General features: G+C 40.8%; 1 protein-coding gene across 2 annotated transcripts; it reads left to right on the forward strand.

The window, feature by feature from the left end:
- The first annotated feature begins 1,871 nt into the window (after positions 1–1,871).
- On the forward strand, positions 1,872–14,395 carry AQP4 (aquaporin 4). Of its 2 annotated transcripts, none has more exons than XM_068671829.1 (5): positions 1,872–2,006; positions 6,021–6,435; positions 7,345–7,509; positions 7,884–7,964; positions 10,110–14,395. In XM_068671829.1, the coding sequence occupies exons 2-5, from the start codon at positions 6,055–6,057 to the stop codon at positions 10,386–10,388; spliced, it is 906 nt and encodes a 301-aa protein (XP_068527930.1). In that variant the 5' UTR covers positions 1,872–2,006; positions 6,021–6,054; the 3' UTR covers positions 10,389–14,395. The 2 variants fall into 2 exon arrangements, with proteins under 2 accessions (XP_068527930.1, XP_068527929.1); XM_068671828.1 differs by lacking the exon at positions 1,872–2,006 and adding an exon at positions 2,047–2,202.
- Positions 14,396–22,734: the final 8,339 nt, after the last annotated feature.

Raw genomic sequence — 22,734 nt, forward strand, 5'->3', positions numbered from 1 at the left:
AGGTGCCAAAGAACAAGTGTGTTGTCAGGGCAAAGCTGTGAAAGCAACCTCAGCCCTAGTTGGAAACAGGCAGCTCCAAAAACTGGAAAGAAATCCGAGATTTCTGTGTGCACCTTTTGTGGCCTTTGGAACAATGGAGTAAAGTATTTGTTAGAAGTAGCTGTGGTACAAGAGGCTGAAATAATCAAATAATGAGTTCATCAAATACAGGTGGGAAAAGTTGTGATGTGTTCAAGCAAGGGAATCCACAGGTGTTTGAAACACAGCACTAAAAATAAGGGTTTTTTTTGTATAGTAATTCCTGTTCAAAAGGCAATAGGGGTGAAAAAAATATTTATGCAGAGGAACATCCTAACTAAAGTGCTTTCACTGTGGGCAGCAACTCCTGCAGCCTTGATGTGAAAGCTTGTCTGTGAGTATATGAAGTATAGGACAGGCTTGTGTCCCCATATGATACTATTAGGACTTGAAGTTTCTGGAATCACTGTAACAGGCTGTGAAGCTGCCTGAGAAACACTGAGAAACCCAAATGCACCAGAGGAAGGAGCAGAGCTGTGCAGTGATGCCCGCACCCCTTCTTCGCTGAGTGCAAGACGGAAGCAAATGAAGCAAAGCTTGAAAACAAGGAAATCAAACATCCAGCCAGCTGTTTTCCTTTGTCATCAAATTGTGAATGTCTCTTGGTTCCCTTTATGACTGCTCTAGAGAAGGGAATTGCAAGCAAACGTGAGAGAAACACCTACATTTGTACTTTATGATCACTTGGTACGTACCATTAACTCTGATCGCTAAGTATTTAACACACGGGCATTAGTTCTTTATTGCACGGTGTTCAAATTTGTTTAGGGCATCCTAAACTGATAGTGTCACACATTAGACTCATTTTTCACCACTGTAACTTGTTGCCTACAATCTCCTAGCAGAAGCTAAGAAAGGATTTCCATGGTTTTCCATGGTTTCCACATCCAAAGTAGTTCTTCAGCTCTTGCACTCTTTTCTAATGTGCAGAAAGATTGCCTGGCACAGCAGGTATAGCACAGGCCAGTTGATTATCATATCAAATTTTAATTCTTTCTCTGTTGCCATATGGGTGCAAGGCAATAGATTTAGTTTCTCGGTGCATGCTGTTTTAACCTGGCTTAACCCCTGAACAGCATGTTCTTTAAAACGTTTTTTGTGTAACTTATGCACTGATTATTTTACTGCATTCAAAGGTCAAAGCCACCTGAAAGAAAAAGAAAAAAAAAAAAAAAGAAGAAGAAAAAGAAGAAGAAGAAGAAAAAGAAGAAGAAGAAGAAGAAAAAGAAGAAAAAGAAGAAGAAAAAGAAGAAGAAGAAAAAGAAGAAGAAAAAGAAGAAGAAAAAGAAAAAGAAAAAGAAAAAGAAAAAGAAAAAGAAAAAGAAAAAGAAAAAGAAAGAAAAAGAAAAAGAAAAAGAGATTTTATACTTTGTTCCATTTTCATGCCTGCCTTCTTCAAGTGTCAAGTTCCGTGCAGTCTCTAACAAAATAATCCTGCCAGGAAACTTAGGTAACTTTATTGTTTGTCTGTTTTCTTATAGCCTAAAGGGCTGTTTTTTTCATCAGATTGTTCTCATGCCGCGGATGGAATGGGTTCCTCTCAAGGTGAGAACCACCTGAATTGCCTCACCAGCATCACGGACTAGTGTCAAGAGCTCTTTTCAGTGGCCCCCGTTGGCTTTCCACACCAGGCAAAACTTAAAAACTAACCCGTCTGGGAGCCAGCATGGTCCCGGTGAGGTACGGGGGTGTTTCGGGCACTCAGATCTCCCCACCTCAGGGTGCCTTGCACTCGATTCCCGTGAATCCAGCGCGCAGCGGGAGAAGAAACCGCAAAATCTCCGGCTCCGACCGATCTTCCAAACTGCGCAGCCCCCCCCCCGCCCCACCCCGCGCTAATTAATTAATCCTATTCCCACGACCGCAAGCGCCCCCTCTCCGGCGGCAGCGCCTCGAGCCCCCCCCGAGCCGTCGGGGAGCAGCAGCAGGTAGGGAGGGCAGAGATTGGGAGCCGCGCCCCCCCCCCCCCGGTCCCCTCCCGGTCCCCCCCCAGGTCCTCCCCCCGGCTCCGGCCCCGGTCCAGGTCCCGGCCCCGGCCCCCGCCCCGAGACCCGCGCCCCCCCCGGCCGGTGCCGCAGCTCCGCGCGGAGGCATGAGCGACCGGGCGGCCGCTGAGCGCCGCGGGTGAGTGCGCGGCCCTCCGCGGGGTGCGGAGGGGGAAAAATGGAGGGGGGGCAGGGTTGGAGGAGGGGGGGAGGAAATCAAGCTCAACAGGGGCGCTGGGGAAAGTTTCGAGGGGGAAATGGGGAGCCCCGGTGGGGATTCTTCGCGCACCCCCCACCCCCGTCCTGCAGTGCCAAGGTGGGGGGGAAGGAGGGAGGAGGGGGGGGTTGCATCACGGGGGGCTTGCAGGGAGCCGGCCCCTTCCCCGAAGGTGGTATCTTTCAGTCGCCCTTGGGGTTTGAGACTGGAGGTGCCGGAGGGCTGCAAGCCGGCGCTGTTCCGCGCCCTAAAACTTTTATTCGCTGCTTTTATTCGTGCGCTTGCCCCCATCCCCTGCTGCCCCCATCCCCTGCCGCCCCCTCCCCACAAGCGGGTGCCCGGAGTCCCGGCGCGACACGGCCGGCACATGTCGGGACGGGCCCGTTGGTGCCCCCCAAAAAGCCTCGGATGCCACCCCAAAAGCCACCGCTCACACAGAGCTTGCACCCCAGGCAGGGTCGCTGCAAGTCCCCCCAGCTGCTGGCCCTGCTCCCCGCAAGCATAGTAGTGAGGGGAGGAAGAATTTGGTAAATGCCATTTGACATTTGGATAAAAGACAGCGTTACTGCTTACACTGCTATGGCTTCGAGCTGTAATCACACCGATGATGTCCTGGACACCAGTGCGTCCTGTCCATAGCCCACACTCTTTTGGCCTTGATGGCAACATGAGCTGTGAAACCCACCCTGCACCCTATCAGACCCAGTCTACCGTGTAACTGTGTGGTCTAGACTAGAGGATTTCAAGTGTATCCATAGGAATTTAATGTGTGACCAGAACATGAAAGCGTCATTCTGCTTTTCCATTTTTTATTTGTGTAAGGCAACCATGAACAACAACTCCTCCAAAAACTGTTCTGCAACTTCGATGGTAAATCTTAGTGGCTGGAAAGTCACGTTTCAGTTTTAGACCTGGCAGCCATCACCATCTCATCTCAAGGCTTTAAATTAACTGCATGCAGAAAGAATAGTGGACGTTGGAGGCGGTGTTGATTTCCAAGTTGCTTTTGGATTTAAGTGAAAACCTGGGCTCAGGGCTAAAACACAGTATTAAGCTTTTATTAACAGGTGTGCAGCTTGAAAGAAAAAAAATTGCTGTGACAGCTGGGTGTTTTGCTGGGTGTTGAAATCAGGGAAAAACAGACTGCTTCAGAAAAACATTTCTGCATTGAAAATAGGTGTTTAGATCATTAACTATCAAAGTGTGTCTGGCAGTATAGTTCTACCATTTTCATATTTTCCATGCAGTGTGTTACTGAAGAAAAATAGAAACTTTCTTTATGTTGATGAACAAGATTTGTACTTGAGTTATGCTTTTGACTTGCATCCAGCATTTTTGCATTTTCAGGGCTGTAAATAATGACCAAATTGATTGCACATGTTCTCACATGTTCTCATAGGGTCTAGCAGTACTAGATGTCTAACATCTGCCCTCCTTAAGTGGTAGCCTGGACAGGCCCGTCAGCAGGCCAGCAGAAGTTGTGATCTACTGGATCCTCCCTCTGTTACACACGTGCATGCACCACTGACTCCTGGGACTCCCCCCAACCGGAATGAAGCTAAATACATGGTTTTAATACCCAATGCAATCTCTCTTTTCTACAAGATGAGGGGATGTTGCTGATTTGCACATCTTGCTATTCTCTGCATACAGAAAGAGACAGGTCGGGTATTCTTGGACAATGAAGTCAGGAGTCACTATATCCTTATCTCACATTCTCCAGAAACCTACATTCCCCTAACTCTCTTCAGTGGTAGGAAATTTTTCAAAAGTCTGGGATAAAATACCAGGGCTTGTGCTTTGCTTTGCAAAAGCAGGTGCAAGCTAAAGCTCAAGGAAACCCATGTTGCATCCCAACTGAGATGGGTGTGAGAGGGTAGATGAGTGCCACTTTCCTTGTCTGTGCATCCACGTTTCTTTTCCATGGACAGCAGGATGTGCCTCACCCCTATGTGAAATGTTCATCTGGGACATTTCCTGGGACACCAACATCTTTTCAGTGTAGATACAGCTCCTGTGTACTCCTGAGGCCACTAAATTAAGTTAGTGAGGGAGTAGCAAGGTTGTCGAAGGTAAGCTATTGACAGTCTTTAGGTTGCAGTGAGAGTCTGGGCATAGTGTTCAAAGACAAGAATCCCCAAAAAGCTGTGTGCTTTAGCACTGGGGGAGGTGGTGAATTTGGAGCCATTTTGAACAAAAAGCCTGATCTAGGTAGCTGGTCATTAACTGGTTGTTAATATGAGTTACAAGTCCCACTCTTACAAGTCCCACTCAAAATTCAGAGTCTGTCAGATTGCTTCACAAGCACTTTACAGCCATTTTCAGGAAATAATGTAATTCTTGTTCTCATCTGAGAGTCTAGAGAACTGAGATAGAGTACAAATGACCTACCCAAAATACACAGTAAATTAGCATAAGAAATGAGACAAGGAAACAAATTATTTGCTCCAGTCACAGGATTAAATTGCCTTTCCCTAACTCTCAGCAACTGTTAAGAAATTCATGGGCCATTCCTCTTGCAATAACTTGAAAAAGCTAGGCATGCATTTTATGCTTCTTTCTGATGTAAGTGGTATTAAATATGCATTGTAGCTCAGTTACCTTAGATAACTGAGCATAAATTCATCCATCTTCCACTTGAAATTCTGTTCCCAGATGTAACAGCTGAATATTCTTTCTTTTGTTTTCTGTTTTGTTTTTGGTTTTGGAGGGGTTGGGTTTTTTGCTTTTGTTTTTAAAAGAAGAATCTTGTTAGCATTCCTTAGAAACTCATTAAAATGCTTCCCTTTTGGCTTATTCTCCTAATTTATTAATACCACAAATAACTTTTCTTTGGTGACCCACTTTCATAGGTATCTGAGCATCTAGCAAAACTGTAACTCATCAGGAAGGCTGCGCAGACTAACACATAGCATTTCCAGATGGGAAAATCAAGACATTTCTTTCTTTTCTTTACCACACACAGTAGCACACATCAAATGTACAGAAAACATGTTTCTATTCCACTACTTAACTCTGCGCCCTTGGCCCCTTATAAGGACTTAATTGACTGCATGATTGATTTAAAAATCAGAATTTAGGATTTCATCTATTCTCCTGGCTGAATTCAAATTTTACCCTATGTCCACAGAGAAGAAAGAGCTTTTTGCATAAATATAAATTGAAGTATTGGTTTGTATGAGTGTTCAGACAAATAGACTTTCTCTTATAGCTCCCTAAGCAACCTCCCAACACTACACTGTAGTAAAAAACAGGGTTTGGCTAAGACACTGCTCTTTACTGAACTATTGTACCTACTTTGTGGAAACTACAGATTTGCTTAGAAAAAGAGAATGCCCACTGATCTAATGAGCATGATGCTTAACTGGCTACTGGAAGTGGTAGGGTTTTGCAGACTCTTAGGCAGGCAGAAGTCAGCTAGTGTAGAAGATTACACTTGTTTTCATTCTCATTTATTTCAAAAAATATAAGGAGGTTCTTTTCATGAACTAATAAGCTATAGGGACAGACTTATCACAGGGAATGACTAATTAACCTGTGTATTACACCTGCAGATACTCGAACACTGGCTGTATTTTAAGGGCAGTCTGCTTTGCCAGTGCAGGCATCCATGGTTATCCCAGTCCAAGGATACTCAGCCTTGAAATCTTCCCTCCAAAGCCTGCCAGATAGCAACCCTCTAACAGGAGAACATAGGGCTTATTGCTTGACTTCTGATGAAGACTTGTTTTCCTTTTCAGTAAGTGTGGACGTCTGTGCAAGTGTGAGAGCATCATGGTAGCATTTAAAGGCGTCTGGACTCAGCCCTTCTGGAAAGCTGTTTCAGCAGAATTTTTGGCCATGTTAATTTTTGTCCTCCTCAGCCTTGGTTCCACAATCAACTGGGGTGGATCGGAGAAGCCCCTGCCTGTAGACATGGTTCTTATCTCTCTCTGCTTTGGACTCAGCATCGCAACCATGGTGCAGTGCTTTGGGCACATCAGCGGTGGCCACATCAACCCCGCTGTGACCGTGGCAATGGTCTGCACAAGGAAAATCAGCCTCGCCAAGTCAGTCTTCTACATTCTCGCCCAGTGCCTGGGAGCCATCGTGGGGGCAGGCATCCTTTATCTCATCACACCACCAAGTGTAGTGGGAGGCCTGGGAGTCACTATGGTAATCACTGCTGCTCCAGCTCCTGGAGTAGACTAACTTAGAGCCTAAGAAAATATAATCAGTGTCACACAGAATAAAGAGAGCTCAAGTAGAGATTTTAGGAGCTGGTTGGTTTATTTATAACATCTAGACAGGGTTTAAAGCTCTCCCCGGGATGGCTTTATGCAGCGCAATATCTATAGCTATTCTTTTTATAGAAGTTCTCTTTTCTATAACTTCCCCAAATCTGATGACAGCAGGTAATGTTAATTTACATACAAAATTTAAATAATATATGCATGAAATGCCATTTTCATATGGACTGGGGAGGGGAAATTAATTCTATGCCATTATGATGGGGATTGAAAAAACATCAATTTAAAATGACATACTTTTGAAATAGATTGTGGCTTAGATTTCAGCTTTGTTCTAAACTAATAAGAAATGCCATCAGTTAGCCCTGTTGCAGGACTTATTAAAAATGCACTTGAGCCGCACACTGCTTAATTTTTAATTGAAATTTAAATTAATTAAGTCAGGGCTAATTAATGAATTTATAATTGAATAGTAAATTACAGCGCTCCCAAGAAAAAAAATGGTGAAGGGGAAGTGCAGCATTTGCAAATCCCTGTGTAAAAATAAACTACACTTCTGCAGTCTAACTTTGAAGTTCTTGTTCGATGTTACTGGCAAGCTGTCTGTTGTCAGTCCAGCTGTAATTTTCCATGGCTCTCAATTAAAAAAAAAAAAAATGGCAGAAGGGGGAAAAGAAGGGTGGGACTTTGTACCTCTAAAAGTTAATTTCACTGTGTAGTATTTAGGAAATCACTGAAAATACAGTTTACTGAAATATAATCAATGTATGTGGTTGCTTTCTGATTTACAAAATCACTTTTGCTTCATCTCTGGTGTTTCTTTCTCTTTTTCCAGGTACATGGAGATCTTTCCGCTGGCCATGGACTCCTGGTGGAGTTGATAATTACATTCCAGCTGGTTTTTACTATTTTTGCCAGCTGTGATTCAAAACGAAACGATGTCACTGGTTCGGTAGCTTTAGCAATTGGATTTTCTGTTGCAATTGGACATTTATTTGCTGTAAGTTAATGGCTTCTCTCAAAAAAAAAAAAATAGAGTCTTTGTCCCATTATGTCTACTTCAGAAGTAAATGGAAACTTCTGTAGACTTTATAGCTGCTATAGCTATATAGCTGCTGTAGTCTTTATAGGTCCATGCCAAAAAAAATTTTGAAAGTAGCAGGAGGGTCCTCTTGGGCTGCTGCATCAGAGATTTCCTGCCTGTTCGCATGATGGCTTTGTTAATTTTGTGATGAGACTCTGGAGAATGACAATATGTACTGTCAGGATTAGATGTCTTGCAAATCCAGGGTGTCCCATAGTGCAAGGACTAAAAGAAATTAAATGACTATCTTTAAGACTCTAATAACAGGTAACATTTTTTCTCTACTTTAGATCAATTACACCGGTGCCAGTATGAACCCTGCTCGATCATTTGGGCCTGCTGTCATCATGGGGAAATGGGAAAACCAATGGGTAACTCTTCTTTCATGCTTCCTTCACCCTAGCAACAAATAGCTATCAGGATTTTTTCATACATTATTTGCCTTTAGCTGTCTATCCTTGCACATCGCATAGAGGCCATCGCTGAAGAAGACAGGTGCTGACCTGCCACATGCTTTGGTATAATCATTCTCTTCTCCTGGCATTGTAATGTGGTACACAGCACACTAGAATAGCATCTTGCTATTCAGGGGGCATTTTGTGGAGGTAGTAGCTTTGGTAGAAAGGAAATCATACAAAAAGTTCAAACCAATAAAAAGCAATCCAGCAAGACAGAAAGAATCGAACTGTTAGAAAGAAAAAAAATCCTCCAAGGCAGATTGCAACCCCCCCCAGTCGTGTTGATGAGAAGTTATGGAAGTAATTCTGTTGGCTTCACGTCTCACCTGGCTATACAGCAAAGTCGGGGCAGAGATACACATTGAGAGCAGGGACCCTCTGTGATCTGTTTCCAGGGGGAGAACCTGCCTTTGCACATACTCACACTGAGAGACGAAGGGGTTGCAGCCTGGTCTTTACAAACTAGACCAGATGTTATCTGCTTTTATTAGAAAGCGTCCCCTTAACTGGAAGTACTTGTGCAGGAAACAACTTGATAAACAGATTGTGAGTGACACAGTAATTTTTTATAGCGTCCCACTACTAAACTTATCAAAAAACAGTTAATGTTTTATAGGGAGAGATGGATTGCAGCTCAGCCTCCCCTAATTAAAGATAGGGAAAGCACTTCCAGGGACGCTTTCAGTACTAACTGTAAGAGTTGCATATTACAGTGTATATAAGGATTTTCTTGATTTTTAAAGTATGGAGCCCACACTGCTCCCACTGCAACTAACAACAGAGATAGCATGGTCTTCAGGCCCTGAGGCTCCAGTTCTGCAAACATAATACCATGTGTAACTTTGCTCCCAAGAGTTATCCTATTGAGGCAGATCTACCCAGTTATCAGTGAATGGCTTGTTCATATGAAAAAACTGCCACAGTTTTTCATAAGATTAATTATTCATACTCTGAGGGAGCCTGTAATTTACGACTAACGCTGTAAATAATAAACAAATGTACTATGTAGAAACTTGTAGGAGAAGCTTATCTGTTGTCCTGGTCATTTGGAAAGATAGCTTTTTTCTCCTCCTTCAGAGCGGTGACATTAGCATGTCATTAAGAGAAGTCAGTGGGCCTCTGCACCTACTAATGTTACAGAACTGCTCCCTGTTGTACTGAAATAGCTACCCCACAAAGTTGTGTGTGTCATTTGCATTCGGTTATACAAATTAGATGATCAGATAGATGGCTGCCTGTTGGGTTCTGCAGGATAAGATGTCAAATTTGGACTCTTGGAAATGTGACTCTGAAATATTGTAACAGAACTGCTTGCATATATGCATTAGGATAGGTTTTGTTTCCTTATAAGTTGATCATCATCTTTGGTGAAAATGTAGAAAGAAGATGTTTTCTACATTGATATTTATTTTGTGTGTCACCTGGCAAACAGCACAGATATGTTATCTACAGGTGGAAAATAACCAATGAAAATTTAGAGAAAGCTTCTTGGAAAGAGGTGGATCAATAAAAGTTGACAAAAACATTTCTCTCTGAGGATATGGGCTTGGTTCTCAATCACCTTACTCTTGCTAGTTTAAAAGAAAAGCAGAAATACTAGAGAGTATTGCTGAAGTGGACAAAATACCTGTGAGAGAAGAGAGACTGAGAGAAGGAGGCAGAGAAGGAAAAAAGGCTACATGGAACTAATGCTGTTAACTGCCTAAGAGACTGACTCTTGACCTATTTCATACATTACTTTAGAGAAGTCACCTCATTGTTGAGCTCCACCTGCTAAACTTAGTGTTCTTAACTAGAACCTAGCACTTCTCTGCCTCATAATCTGGTATGTGGGCAGATAGAAGAAGAAAAAAAGAAAACTCTTTTTACAGGTCATGAAATCCAGTGAATGATATGACCTTACACTTCTGGAAAACAGCTGTTTTAAATGATTGGGCTAGAGCACGTCACATAAAGTTTAATGAGTGAAGTCTGTAGTGACATGATTTCCTCTGAGATCCTGGCTTCTTTCTTTGCTGTAGAGCTTAATGCCTATGTTTGTCCCACCTCTCTTCATAGGTTTACTGGGTGGGACCAATAATCGGAGCAGTCCTTGCTGGTGCTCTTTATGAGTATGTCTATTGCCCAGATGTTGAACTCAAACGCCGTTTTAAAGATGTCTTCAGTAAGGCTACCCAGCCATCCAAAGGGAAATACACAGAGGTGGATGATAGCAGGAGCCACGTAGAGACCGATGACCTGATCCTGAAGCCTGGCATAGTTCACGTGATTGATATCGACCGGGCTGACGACAAGAAGGGAAGAGATCCGTCCAGCGAGGTGCTGTCTTCTGTATGACTAGCAAGGAGCACTGAAAGCAGAGAACAGCCTGCTAGCATGTCCACAGATATCCTTCCACCTATTAAAGAAACAGATCTCCTCTAAATTGAGCATCTACCATTTTTTAAAAGATATGGTGTGGGCAGCTGCATGGTAGTGGCATCACCAAACCATACATCTGCTTGGTTGGAATATTAAGCCTTCACTACAATTACAATTCCCCATGCATTATTGCAAATTAAGAGTTGTCCCTACTGTTTTCATTCCCTTCTTTCTGGAACATCTGGAACAACCCCAAAGTCCAAAAAAAAAAAAAAAAAAAAAAAAAAAAAGGAGTTGAAGGCATTCTCCTTTAATAAATCAGTCAATAATGAGATGAAGATAGAGATGTTCAACATTCAGATTGACAGTTAAGACATATCAGGAAACGCCTATAGACACGAAGACCTACTTATCAGATTGTTCTTCTGACACTTAATTGGCTGTTGTCAGCTCTCATTAGAATGTCTTATCCATTAAGCTTTCTCTGCAAGGTTCAGGGAGAGCATCAATAGTACTTAAGAGTTCTATCCAAAGTCAAGCAAAGGAATATTGTTTCCACTCACATAGATCGCTATTGCCTCGCAAACTACCTCTGAAAAAAATGGTATTTTAATAGGTTTTGAAAAAAATTCTATCAACCCATCAAATTTCACTCATATGATTTCCTGTATAAATATATTACCTTCATCTCTTCCCAGGAGTAAATGTGCTGAAATTGAATGTTGAAGTCTACCATAATAAGGCTGCAAAGCATTTGACTGTACTTCATGCTCGCCCATGTCATTGTCTGTCTGGTGAAACATTCTCCTGGGGTTTGACTATTGACCATTTAGTGGCAGCAGACTCTCAAGGTCATGCAAAGAATATAAAGGCTTTCCTGTTACTTAATAACTCAAATAAGAGATATCAGAAGAAAAGAAGGCATATCTGTTTTCAGTGCACTTGTTCAAATACAGATTTCCGTGCTAATTTATGTAAACTAAAGGTTTAAATTACTTACCTACTTTCTTACAAGATGGTTGGAGATCTGGGGTTTTTAATTTATTAGTAATGTAGAGGGTTTTTAACTTTTAACTGTATTGAAACACTGATTGGGAAATATTTTTTTATAACAGACGATAAAAATATGACTGCTTTTGTTTTTCTGTTGTAGCTGATGCCTAACTAGTTGAACAAGATCCTTGCTTGTTCCACTGCTCTTGCAGTCTTAATTAAACCTCCAGCACCTTCACCAGCTTCTTTATTTGTTGTTAGGAAAAGATGCAAGCACTTGCAGGGTTTGTTTTTTTTAGGGGGAAAGGGTCATGAAATATTTTCAGTAATCAGTCTTTCCCTCATAGAAGTATTTTGATAGATATAATCACCCCAACAGGACATTTTGTAAAGATTGTACTGACTTACAGCTTTTGCTACTGATCAGTGGTTTTGAGTTTTACAATACGCAGCAGCCAAGCGGTCAGGAGCATTACATTATTACTGTAATTGTATAGTTTTATTTTGAAATTGAAAAGCTACTCCTGCCTACTTAGCAATAAGAGGGAAAAAAAAATACATTAGTCCTGACAATGGGCTGTAATAGACTCTGGCTCTTTGACATACTCTACATGCAATTTTTATTACAGGGAATGAGATGATTCTAGTGAGATAATAAACCACTGCTAAACTCAAGTCTGTGTACTTTGATCCAAGGGCAATTCTACTATCCCAGCTCACCAGCACTGTGTAGCCCCAGCATATCCTGCTGTACTGTTCTCCTAGTTTCACACTTTTCTTGCCTTAAAAAATATGGTAGAGAGTGGCACAAGCTCCCTGCATTGAGCATGAGATTTGTGATTCTCCATGCACTGTAGTTGGGCTACAGACCTTCCTCTGCTCCCCTGGGACACAGCACGTAGCTCACGTGTGCAGGTCAGGGCTTCCTTGGGTGACCCTGGAACAGCTCTGCTTTGTGCTCATGAGTCCTCTCATTCTCTATCATGTACCTGTGTGGAGTCTGGTAAAACAGCTGATATTTGTGCCTCTGACACAGTAACAGCATCACACTTCAAGGGCTTGAGTATAGTTAGGGAATTGCTTTGAAGATACAATGTCAGATCACAGATAAGAGCCAAGCAGAAGCTGAGTAGCACTGGTAAGGAGCTAAGCCACAGCAAGGACTGAGTCTCCTGGGGAAGGGCAGGTGTTTGGACTCCTGTATGCCTCTCCTCAGATAGGTAAACGTCATGCTAAATAGATTCAATCAGAAAGATTAAAACTTGTGTGCTTTTTTGTACGTGTGTGTAGGCATTTGTTCTGACTTTATTGGTTTGTTTTGGTTTATTTCATTTTGTTTCATTTTGTTTTGTTTTGTTCAAATGCTGTGTTTGTTAAAGGGACACTTTGATTAAACCTTTTGCATGGATTAAGCAGATAAAGTGAAGAGAGTAATACACATAGCATTGGTGGATTGTTAGGAAATTTTTTACATTTTCATATTTAAAAACACTCCTTAGAAACTCATTTATGAAGTGAATTTTGCATGGTACTGTATTATTTAAATAAGAAACTGTGATTTGTTTTATGCTTGAGGGTTCTGTACACAAATGGCATGATACTTTTCTCCACCCAGCCTGATTCGACTGCTGAGGTTAGCATAACAAGAGCATGGAGCTAGCCAATTCAATTGGGAGGATTTTTTTTCCTTGGAACACACCTTTTTTTAACGAAGTGTGGATACCACTCAGAGCCAGTCCTGGGAGAGCACTTCGCTCAACAGGAGTATTGGACATAAGATGCCAAGACTCCTGAAATGATCAGGGGAAAAAAGGAAGCTGAAGTAAAGAGACCATTAGACCATAAAGGATGTTGCCATTCATTGGACAAGCAAAATATGGTAGGCCTGCTCCTGCTCCCATGGAATGAGACTCGTGGTTAGGTTTGTCGTTAACTACAATGGAAATGATCCTGAGCTATTTAGGGGTTTGATGGCTTCTGTCATGGACTTCGCTGTAGTTTTTCCAAAATAAGAGCTTTTAGTCAAGATAGTTATTTCTGGAAGGAGATGCATTTGACTTGAGGTTTATGACCCACCCTAAAGTAAATGTTTAGGTGTATGTGCCACCAAAACTGGCTTTACCCCACAACAAGAGATCACCATTTTATGTGATGATCACCATTTATGTAAGGGAATGTCACACTTCAGCATCCCTTACGACTTAGCTTTAAAATGCAGGGATATGTGCTTTTCTAAGTTATTGCACAGTGGTATCATCATCATAAAATAGTAAAATTTTGTTAAATAATAGACTGGCATGATCTTTTCATGGATTGGAAATAAAGTATTTATTGGTTTATGTTGGTTGATAAATATCACAGTAAGTTTGATGGCCATTTCACCATTAGTTTGGGTTCCTAAAAAAATATGGATGAGTCTTACTCCTTCATGATGGCAAAGTTCTTTAAATATTGTTATATATTCATAATATTTAATCACTGGGCATCAGAAAAAAAAAAGGATGAAAGTTAAAGGTGATTACACAGAGTCACACAAATATCTTTCAGGTTGCACCGTTTCCAAGGCATTTATCAGCCAAATTCTAAACATTCTCATGAAAGAAGAAATAATAATAATAAAACAAGATTCCTTCAGCATTTTGAGTTATCATAAGCTTTCTCCTGTTAAAGTATATGTAAATTGTACCTTTTTTTTTTTTTTTTCATTCAGTGGAAGCAGGAGCAAGACGTCTCATATGCAGTGTTTAGGCTTGTCACATATATTTACACATGATTTTTTCAAAATGAGTTTTATTCCTGATTATTAATTAGCCATGGTACCTGCACAAAAAGCTAAACAGCCTTCAAATAGGATTTCCACCTTTCTAGTGCTTGGCAACAGAGCAGTTGCTGTTGTGCCCTGCAACATTTTATCTTCAGTCTGTGTAACACATGCAGGATATTATACACCATCCAGTATTTATAATCTAAATAAAATATGTAAAAATTTATGTTGTGAACCTTTTTGTCTAAGGTGAGAGAAGAGAACACCATACAAAATTTGTCTCAAATCGACCTGTGTGTATCTGAGTTTCTCAAGGACTTACTAAACAGATGTGATGCAAATTCAGAGTGAATTACTTGTTACACGGTTACTTACATGATCTAAATCATACTGATGCAGTCTCTGTAATTTAAGACAAATGAGGTAGAGCAAACTAAGCACAAGGATTTTTCCACAAGACTGCTTATTGTGGTAATGTTAGTCACCATGGTATCAGAACTAATGTTATAGGACTTAAAATTTCCTTATGTTACATTTGGAATAATCTACTGAAAAATACACTGTGAAATAATATATGATTTTCTGGTTCCCACTTGTACTCTACTGTATCTCACACTACTGTTGCAAATAAATTACCTGTTTAAAAAAAAAATAAAATAAAATATCATTTTGTCATTGAAAGCATTCAACGGTCCTAAAGATCACAACCAGAACATAAGAAAAAAAAATAAAAAATCCAGAAAATAGAGTATGCCTAAGAGGAGCCTGGAATTGTGTGTGTGCAGCTGAGAATGAGTTATTTACTGTAGAAAAAATAAAATCTGTCAGTAAAGAGATGTGATTGCAAAAGGTATAATATCTTTACGCAAACAAGGTAAATCAACTAGAGCAAAAGTTTTGCTGGTGTACATACACCACCGATTGTGCCAGATAGGTTTAAAACTCATGTGGAATAATGGAGAGCTAAGGTTTTATACAAGTGATAGCAATGACGCAGGCACTTCAGAGCCCTTTTGCTATTGCATGGGTTTTGAGACCAAGCTCCCACGAGGAGCTTCAACATGAGGCAGCATCAGCATCAGGTCCTGTAGGGATAATGTTCTTTGTTGTCTGTGCCCTTACTCAGAACGAAAAGTTTAGCTCCTAAAACATATGACACTAATGCAGAGAGTTCTTTACAATTATTAATATGAAAACCCATCACCTGGGGAAACACCTAATCAGCAGGAAGAGCTGAGAGCAGACTCATACCTGACACTTTGCACTTTCAGAGATTTGGCTCTTGCCTTCAGCTGCTGCAGAGGTAGCTTCAGGGATAGGCAAGGGAGAGCTTCCTTTCAGTGTAGGCAAGGGAGAGCTTTGTTATAAAGCTCTCACTGACACTGTGGTGTCAGAGGACAATGGTCCCTATCATACGAGGACTTGCATGTAGGCTTGTGGGATCACACCAGAGCCACTGAACAGGAGCTGCACTGTACCAGGTGAGTGATATCCTCACTCTGAGCATCAGTGGGAACACAGGTTTCAGCAGGAAACTGCAACTGTGGCCCAGCTGTCTTCTTAAAAAGAGAAATGAGAGTGTAGATACTCCCAATATCAGCTTCCTTTTGAACCTTCCTTTCACTTTAGAGTCCCTTATCTGTTGCAGATTGTGGTGCATTGCAAATGTTATAAGCTGCTTAATTTATATCAGCCTGATAGCTTTTATCTTAGCTATTAATTTCTTTTGACCTCTCTTACCTCATTAGAAAAGCAATCCTTACAAGTACAAAGACTGTGGAATAATCTAGCTAAAAAAGCAGTCACAAGGTTCTTTTGAAAGGCAAAAGGAACTTATATTATTTGTCTCTCACCTTGTGGTGTAAGACATGCAGAGGCTTCCTCTAGGGCTTGATGGGCATGCCTGGCAAACATGGTTCCCAGCCACTCTTCTCCACTCACCACAGCAATGGCCTTCCTCTGATGTTTCACTTACACTTATTTTTTGATATGAACCTTCATAAAATGCTCTGAAACTCACAATATGTATAAAAGTTTATATTAGTCTACTCTGTGTGTGTGCGAGTGCGTACATGACAGTGAGCTGCACAAAAATGAGCAACTGGATTTACTCCTGGGAAAGGACAAGATCAGTGGGTAAATCTGTGGGAGGTTGGCTGCCATTTGAGATTGCTGCATGCTCCACTGAGATCCCAATGACTCATTTATTTCCAGTTATTTCTGAGACATATGGATTCAGTCTGAAGAGGGGTCAGGGCTGTCTCCTACTGACTTGGACTGAATTGGGTTCTTCTGCTCTTCCTTCCAAGGATCAGCTGTCACAAGTTGATTTTTTCCACACATGAAACATTCAAAAACTGTTTTTCTTACACATTTTGGAACCTTCTAGCATTGGAAATATTTCACCATTACCCTATTCTACCTTACAGTTTGCCTCATTTCTTATGTAGGGATCGTTGCTTTCCTTTGGACCAGCAGATCTCAGGGCATTGGAGATACATTAATTTTTCTCAAAGATTCCTTTGATAATTCCAGATATCTCCATTTTTTTTTTTTCTGTTATTTAATTACTTCCATTTGCATGGTATCTCAGTGTCTAGCTGCCTAGTGATCACATCTTCAGATCAGAATGTATGTTGATTTGGTTTGGTTGTATTCCCTGCCTTCCCAGCAGGATGAGCTCATCAGAGCTGGAGCTTAGTCTTCTGAGCATCCTCCCCTGAGCTTCTTCAAGGGGCTGCTGCCTCTCCTTGGTCTTGTGGCCACTCTCTGCATGTGGCAGCAGAGAAGCCTCAAAGGGGTGCTTATTATATGGCCTTGACTTGCCAGAGCTGTACAGTACTCAGGGTAAATCTTGCCTTATCTTCACAGAAAAGACAAAGTTAGTTTGCACCAGCTGAACCCAGTCTTAGAGAATTGCAGTAAACAGGGACCCAGCAAGGAAATAATCAATTCTGAAAGATTGGATTTGGGCTTGTAGCAAGTCCCTGGGCTCCGATTTGAAAGAAAAACATCAATAGGGAAACTGGAACAATGGTAGATTGGCCCTGTAAGTTCTGAACATATGCACATGAATATCCAGTAAGAAAAAGCTGAATGCTTCATGATTAAACATGACAGAGTAGGGACAAAATGAACTCTGGAGATCAGAAAGACGTACATAGATGTTGGACTCTGCTTGCCCACAGGTATAGCTCCAGAGAAACAGCTGCACAGCATCTTCTCAGAGCTGAGTCAGACCAGCTGTACAGGCTAGGATGCACATAAACACAAATGTTTCAGACACAAGGCTTTTTTGTTTTTTACCCTCCTTCCACAGCTGCCCAGCACAGTTCAGATTTACTGGAGGCAAACATTGCTGGGGCATAAAAGCAGAAGCTTCTGTGGCCTCCAGACTAAAATGAGAAAAGCTTTGTGTCCTCCAACCTCTTCACTTTGAAAAAGCCCAGCAAATACCATGGAAGGAGCTTTAACAGAGGAGGTCAAAAAGTTCATCTGGATCCCTCAACATCCTAGTCATTCCTGGGGCTATCCTTAGAGTACTACTCCTTAGGTTAAATTATCGCTGTGTAAATAAAATATCCCCCAACTCCTTTTACCACTAGCCTTTCTGAGTTAGAATAAATACCCTTTGGATGAGCGCAGCTGAAGAACATCTAAAGTTTATATATAGAAGCTATTGCTATTGTGTCTGAATGGTAAGGAAAAGGTCAAATCACAATTATTTTATTCTCTCCCCAGTTAGAAAAAAATATTCGTCTGCTTGTATTTGTGTGGGAGTTTGGTCTTTTTTCCTCTTATCTAACTATGTTCCTTTCAGGATATCCATGCTATATTTTACCTCTTCTACAGGTTGAATCCTCAAACATTTTATAAAATTTCTCTTCTTTTTAAAATTTCACTTCATTTTCTCATCTAGTAAAACCTTTTGTTATCCTATTTATTTATTTACTTTTTCTTTTCCTTTTTTTTTTTTTTCAAATGACATCACTTGAGGGTGTTTTAACTTTTCTAGCTGATTGAGATCTTTGCTTTGCAAGATCTGGTGGCACTTTCCATCACATGGTCTCCATTTCTCTATATTTTCTGCACAGACAGTTGTCCCTTCAAAGACCCTATGGCAACTGCTGAGGTTTTTTACAATGAAGCTCCAAGCATACAAATTTCTCATTCAGATCCTTCTTTTTCTTGTTGTTTTTTGTTTTTTGTTTGTTTGTTTGTTTTAATATTTGTTTTTCTTTCAAGATGGTATTTTCCATAATAAAACACACAAAATCTCCGTAAACTTAATTTCATGATGAACCTGAATTTTTCCTGAAGTCTTGCTCTCTTATCAATTTTTCCAAATTCTTGTTAATTATTTTGAACTTAACATTAAAACCTGCGTATCTGAGAGAAGTTATTGAGTAATGTTTGTGTTTTCTGTATTCCATTCCATTTTTCATTCATATTTTCAGTGTTTGAGGAGTCAGTAACATTTGTGACAAGTTTGCATACTTTTTGTAAAGGAAGAAAGCTCATATTCTGGCAGATGTAAGTGGATTAACTGGAGTCTTAGGTACTGGAAGGAGCCCAAAAATCTGCCATTTTATATCTTTGCAAACAGAAATTTTAGTCAATAGTCACAGTTTCAGTGAGAACTGAAAATATATAATTCAACCATGAAGTGAAAATCTAGATACTGAATTCAGCTCTGCGGTCAGTGGATGGAAAATCCAAATCATACCTCTCAGCCCTGGGAATGGCTTCCAAGAGGTTTTCCAAGTACAAAAAAAAAAAAAAAAAAAAAAAAAAAAAATGCCTTTTACAGTTTGGGGCTCAACCATTTCAGAGGACACAACTACTTAATGATTTGAAGTTTCTTTTGCCTAAGAGCAGAAGTACTGCCCCTTCAGAGTGTTTCCTTGGGCGGAAGATGGAAAGAGAGATGGACTTCACATATCTGAACTCACCTGTGAGTTTAACACAACAGCAGAAAATTAGACATGGGGTTTGGTATTGCCAGTTAATGAGGAGGCAAGCTGAAGACATGCAGAGAAGGGAACAAGCACTTGGCAAATCTAGAAATGACCTGTGTTGTTCCAGGCTGTTCCCCTGACAGCTTCTATAGAGCCATGAATGCAAAGTTCCTCCCTCCACATCCAAGAAAGTAGAAAAACCTAAATAACAATAGCTTATCCAGCTCCCAGAAGGAAATCCTGTAGCACCCCATAGCTAAAACGGCTTTCGAACACTGAATTATGCAGTCCTAGGAAATGTTTAAATCTATTTTACAATTACAATTTTATATTCATATATATTTTTAACATTTAAAATTACATATATGTGTTATATAAATATGTGTCTATATGTATATCATATATGTGCATATATTATAAATAGTTAAGCAGTCTTGAAGTGCTCTGGGTACCATCATGTTTTAATGGTAAACTTTAACAAGGAAGATAAAGCAGGCAGCCTGACACCCATAATTCTTTTCTGAACATTGTTATTTTCTCTCTTATGAGTGTTAACATTTCTACAGCCAACATGAAGTGTTTATTCTGCAGATAAATCTGAAAATGGGAGACTTTACTCTCACGGTTGTTACAGGGACAGCATTTTCCACATGGTTTGATTTGACATGAAGCTACAAATGTTCTGTGTAAATATCAAACTGTAAAATACCAGCACTGAGTAAAAGTAATACGGCTTGCTGAAATCTGATGGTTTTCTTGTCTGCTTTGTACCTTCTTGAAAGCAAAGCCAGGTCAGGCTTCACTTCCCATGATGGCAATAGGTCTTACCAGACCCTTTCCTTCAGAACATCACCAGAACCAATCTATTACAGACATTTTTTTTCTTGTGGGTCCTTATGTCTGCCTGAGGCACCTTTGGTGCTGACAATCCACTGACAAAAATAATGACAAGGATATTTATTTTATTTATTTTTTAATTATTTTTTTTTTAACAGACCAAACTTTACTAGTGAGTTTGATGCCTGTAACATAGGCATGTCATTTCCACAAGTCAACTATTTTTCTTCTGCAGGCCTACATATGAACCTAAAGGAAAGATGATGCCAAAATTACTATCTTGATCATATAATTATGCATTATGGCTGTTCTTCCCCTGTCACTCCTTAATGTCAGCAGCAGGGCTGTAGAAACCTTCTCAACCACAGGTATAGTGGCTTTATGGCTGATGACGTGAAGCTTCCTTCCTCTTCCTCCCTGTTACCATTTATCCTGACTGAGGACATTGCAATGGGTAGTCTGATATTTCTCAGCTGCCCCAGACTCACAAGTTTGAGATTAGGGTTGAAAGACAGAGTTAATGAGTACCTTGAGGACATGTAGTTGCCTTCCACACACACACACCTGGAGTACTGCATTCAATTCTTGGGGCCACCAGCACCAGAAGGGCAAGGAGATGTTGGAGTGAGTCCAGAGGAGGGTCACAAGGATGCTCAGAGGGCTGGAGCACCTCTTCTGTGAAGACAGGTTAAGGGAGTTGGGGTTGTTCCCAGCCTGGAGAAGAGAAGGCTCTTAGGAAACCTTATGGCAGCACTGGAACAAGTTGCCCATAGCAGGGGGGATGGAAATAGATAATCTTTAAGCTCCCTTCCAACCCAAACCATTCTATGATTCTGTGATTAAATAGGGAGAGGCAAGAAAAGGCAAGGCAACGCCTGTGTCTCCTTAGTAAAGACAAGAGAAGGAGACGAGATTTGTAATGACATTAGGAAAGTTTTATAGTAACTTATGTGCCAAATCCAAAACATTAGCGTTTGTGCACTAGGCCTCAGAATCAAAACAGTCTCTTTCTGAAGTCAGATGAGTTTTAAATTATTTTTATTTTTTAAACCTTGTGTGATCAACTGTTACAATTGTGAGAGCTGGAAATTTCATAATCTGAGACTCCAGGTCTTAAAGAATAACTCCAGACTGATAATGAAGACTTTACTAGTAGTTTTGTTATTATACACTTGCATTAACCCTTGATTTTTAATGATGTTGTGCCCTGTAACAAATGAAGCAGGTGAAGTGTCTCCACTGGGAGTGACTCTAGGATTAAATGCTGTCTGGAAATAGGGGTGGTTATCCTTCTCACAGCAAACCATGGGAGCTCAATAAACTCCACCTCTAGACAGCTCAAAAAATGTCAGGTGGCCTTGTCTCAGACAGTGTAACCATGAAATGCCAGAGATGCTGCAGCAGTGGTATTGGTTGGCTCTGTACAGTGTGATCCTGCTAGCATAAATTGTCTATGAGAAAAACTGTTTGTGTTAAGGATAAATATTGTTTTAAAAACAGATGGTAAGATAAAGAGCATGAAAGCAATCACTTCAAAAGACATTTCATGGCACAATGTACTTCATATTAAGAGCTTCACATTAGGAATCACACTGTATTTCAGTCCTTTTGATTCAATTTGTTGGCCTGACTAGTCCCTGAGAACATTCCTTATGTGACCCTCAGAACTTCTGTCAAAATCCAGTTGTGAACCAATCTCATAAGGGAGGCAAGAGTTTATGCTGCTAATTAGTAAGGCCAACTAAAAGACGAGCTCACAGTCCCAGAGGCAGCAATAAATTGTTCTAATCTCTGTTAAGAAATGAGATCTCCTTTTTATGCTGGACGTCAGCTACTCAGTCAAACTAATGTATGGAAACAAAGCTGTAATGCTGTGCTGCAAGAGTAAGTCAGTATCCTGTCCACTGACAGCGAAAATAAATTATTCAAATGACAAAATGATGTGCTGTAGATTCCTCATTACCAGAAATAAGGTTAGCCAATTGAAGTGTGCTCCATAAAGAAGCCAGGCTCCTTAGAAGAAGCAAAACTCTTAAGCATAGGTGCCACACTCCAGTCCCAGAAGACGGCAAGTCGTTTCCTCCATCATTGACACAGGAAGAATTTTTCAGCATGCTTGTTTTTGACAATTGAATTTCCCTACAAGTATAGGCACAGTCTATGCTGTCCTGAATGCATTTCTAGCTATTTTAAGCCATTTAAAAATTGGTTTTAAGCCATTGCTTTTTGTGTAGGCTACTGTTGAGAGCACTTGCTGTGCCAAAAGTTGATACAGTGCCAGTGTTCCTATGACTGGCAATTGCCACTAGGGGACTTCATCATGGAGTGGGACATGTTTGCACAGATACAGTGGGAGAGGATTATTCCTACATTTTGCTCCAGATTACCCATCTCTTGCAGACTCTGGAACAGAGCAAGTGCATGCTTCTCAGTGGAAGGCAACCTTGGCTAAGCAGTGTGCGACTATTATTTAAACCAAGCTAACAGAGTTTGTACAGATACCTTTGAAGCCCCATTCACATGATTACTCCTAAGGGTTTTGCTCAGGAGGCAGCAAGGAGACAAGCACATGAAAGTGCTGTGACTCTTAGACTCTTTTACAAGAGGACTTCTGGTGGTCAGCTGGATAGAAAACCAACATGCAGAGAGTGCTAACAATATGTGACATCTGCAAGCACTGTTACCCAATTATTTTTTAGGGGACTCCTGTTTAGAATATTAATGCCATAATACTTGAAAGTAGATAGTTTCATCTTCTTGACAGCAACCA

This window comes from Anas acuta, chromosome 2 (genome assembly GCF_963932015.1).
Source record: "Anas acuta chromosome 2, bAnaAcu1.1, whole genome shotgun sequence".
NCBI classification, from domain to species: Eukaryota; Metazoa; Chordata; class Aves; order Anseriformes; family Anatidae; genus Anas; species Anas acuta.

Bases quoted from the DNA above. Each gene is read 5' to 3' on its own strand.
- AQP4 (XM_068671828.1), top strand. From the start codon at position 2,171: ATGAGCGACCGGGCGGCCGCTGAGCGCCGCGG. The intron at 2,203-6,020 runs GTGAGTGCGCGG...TTTCCTTTTCAG, and splicing joins GCGGCCGCTGAGCGCCGCGG to TAAGTGTGGACGTCTGTGCA. The intron at 6,436-7,344 runs GTAATCACTGCT...CTCTTTTTCCAG, and splicing joins GAGGCCTGGGAGTCACTATG to GTACATGGAGATCTTTCCGC.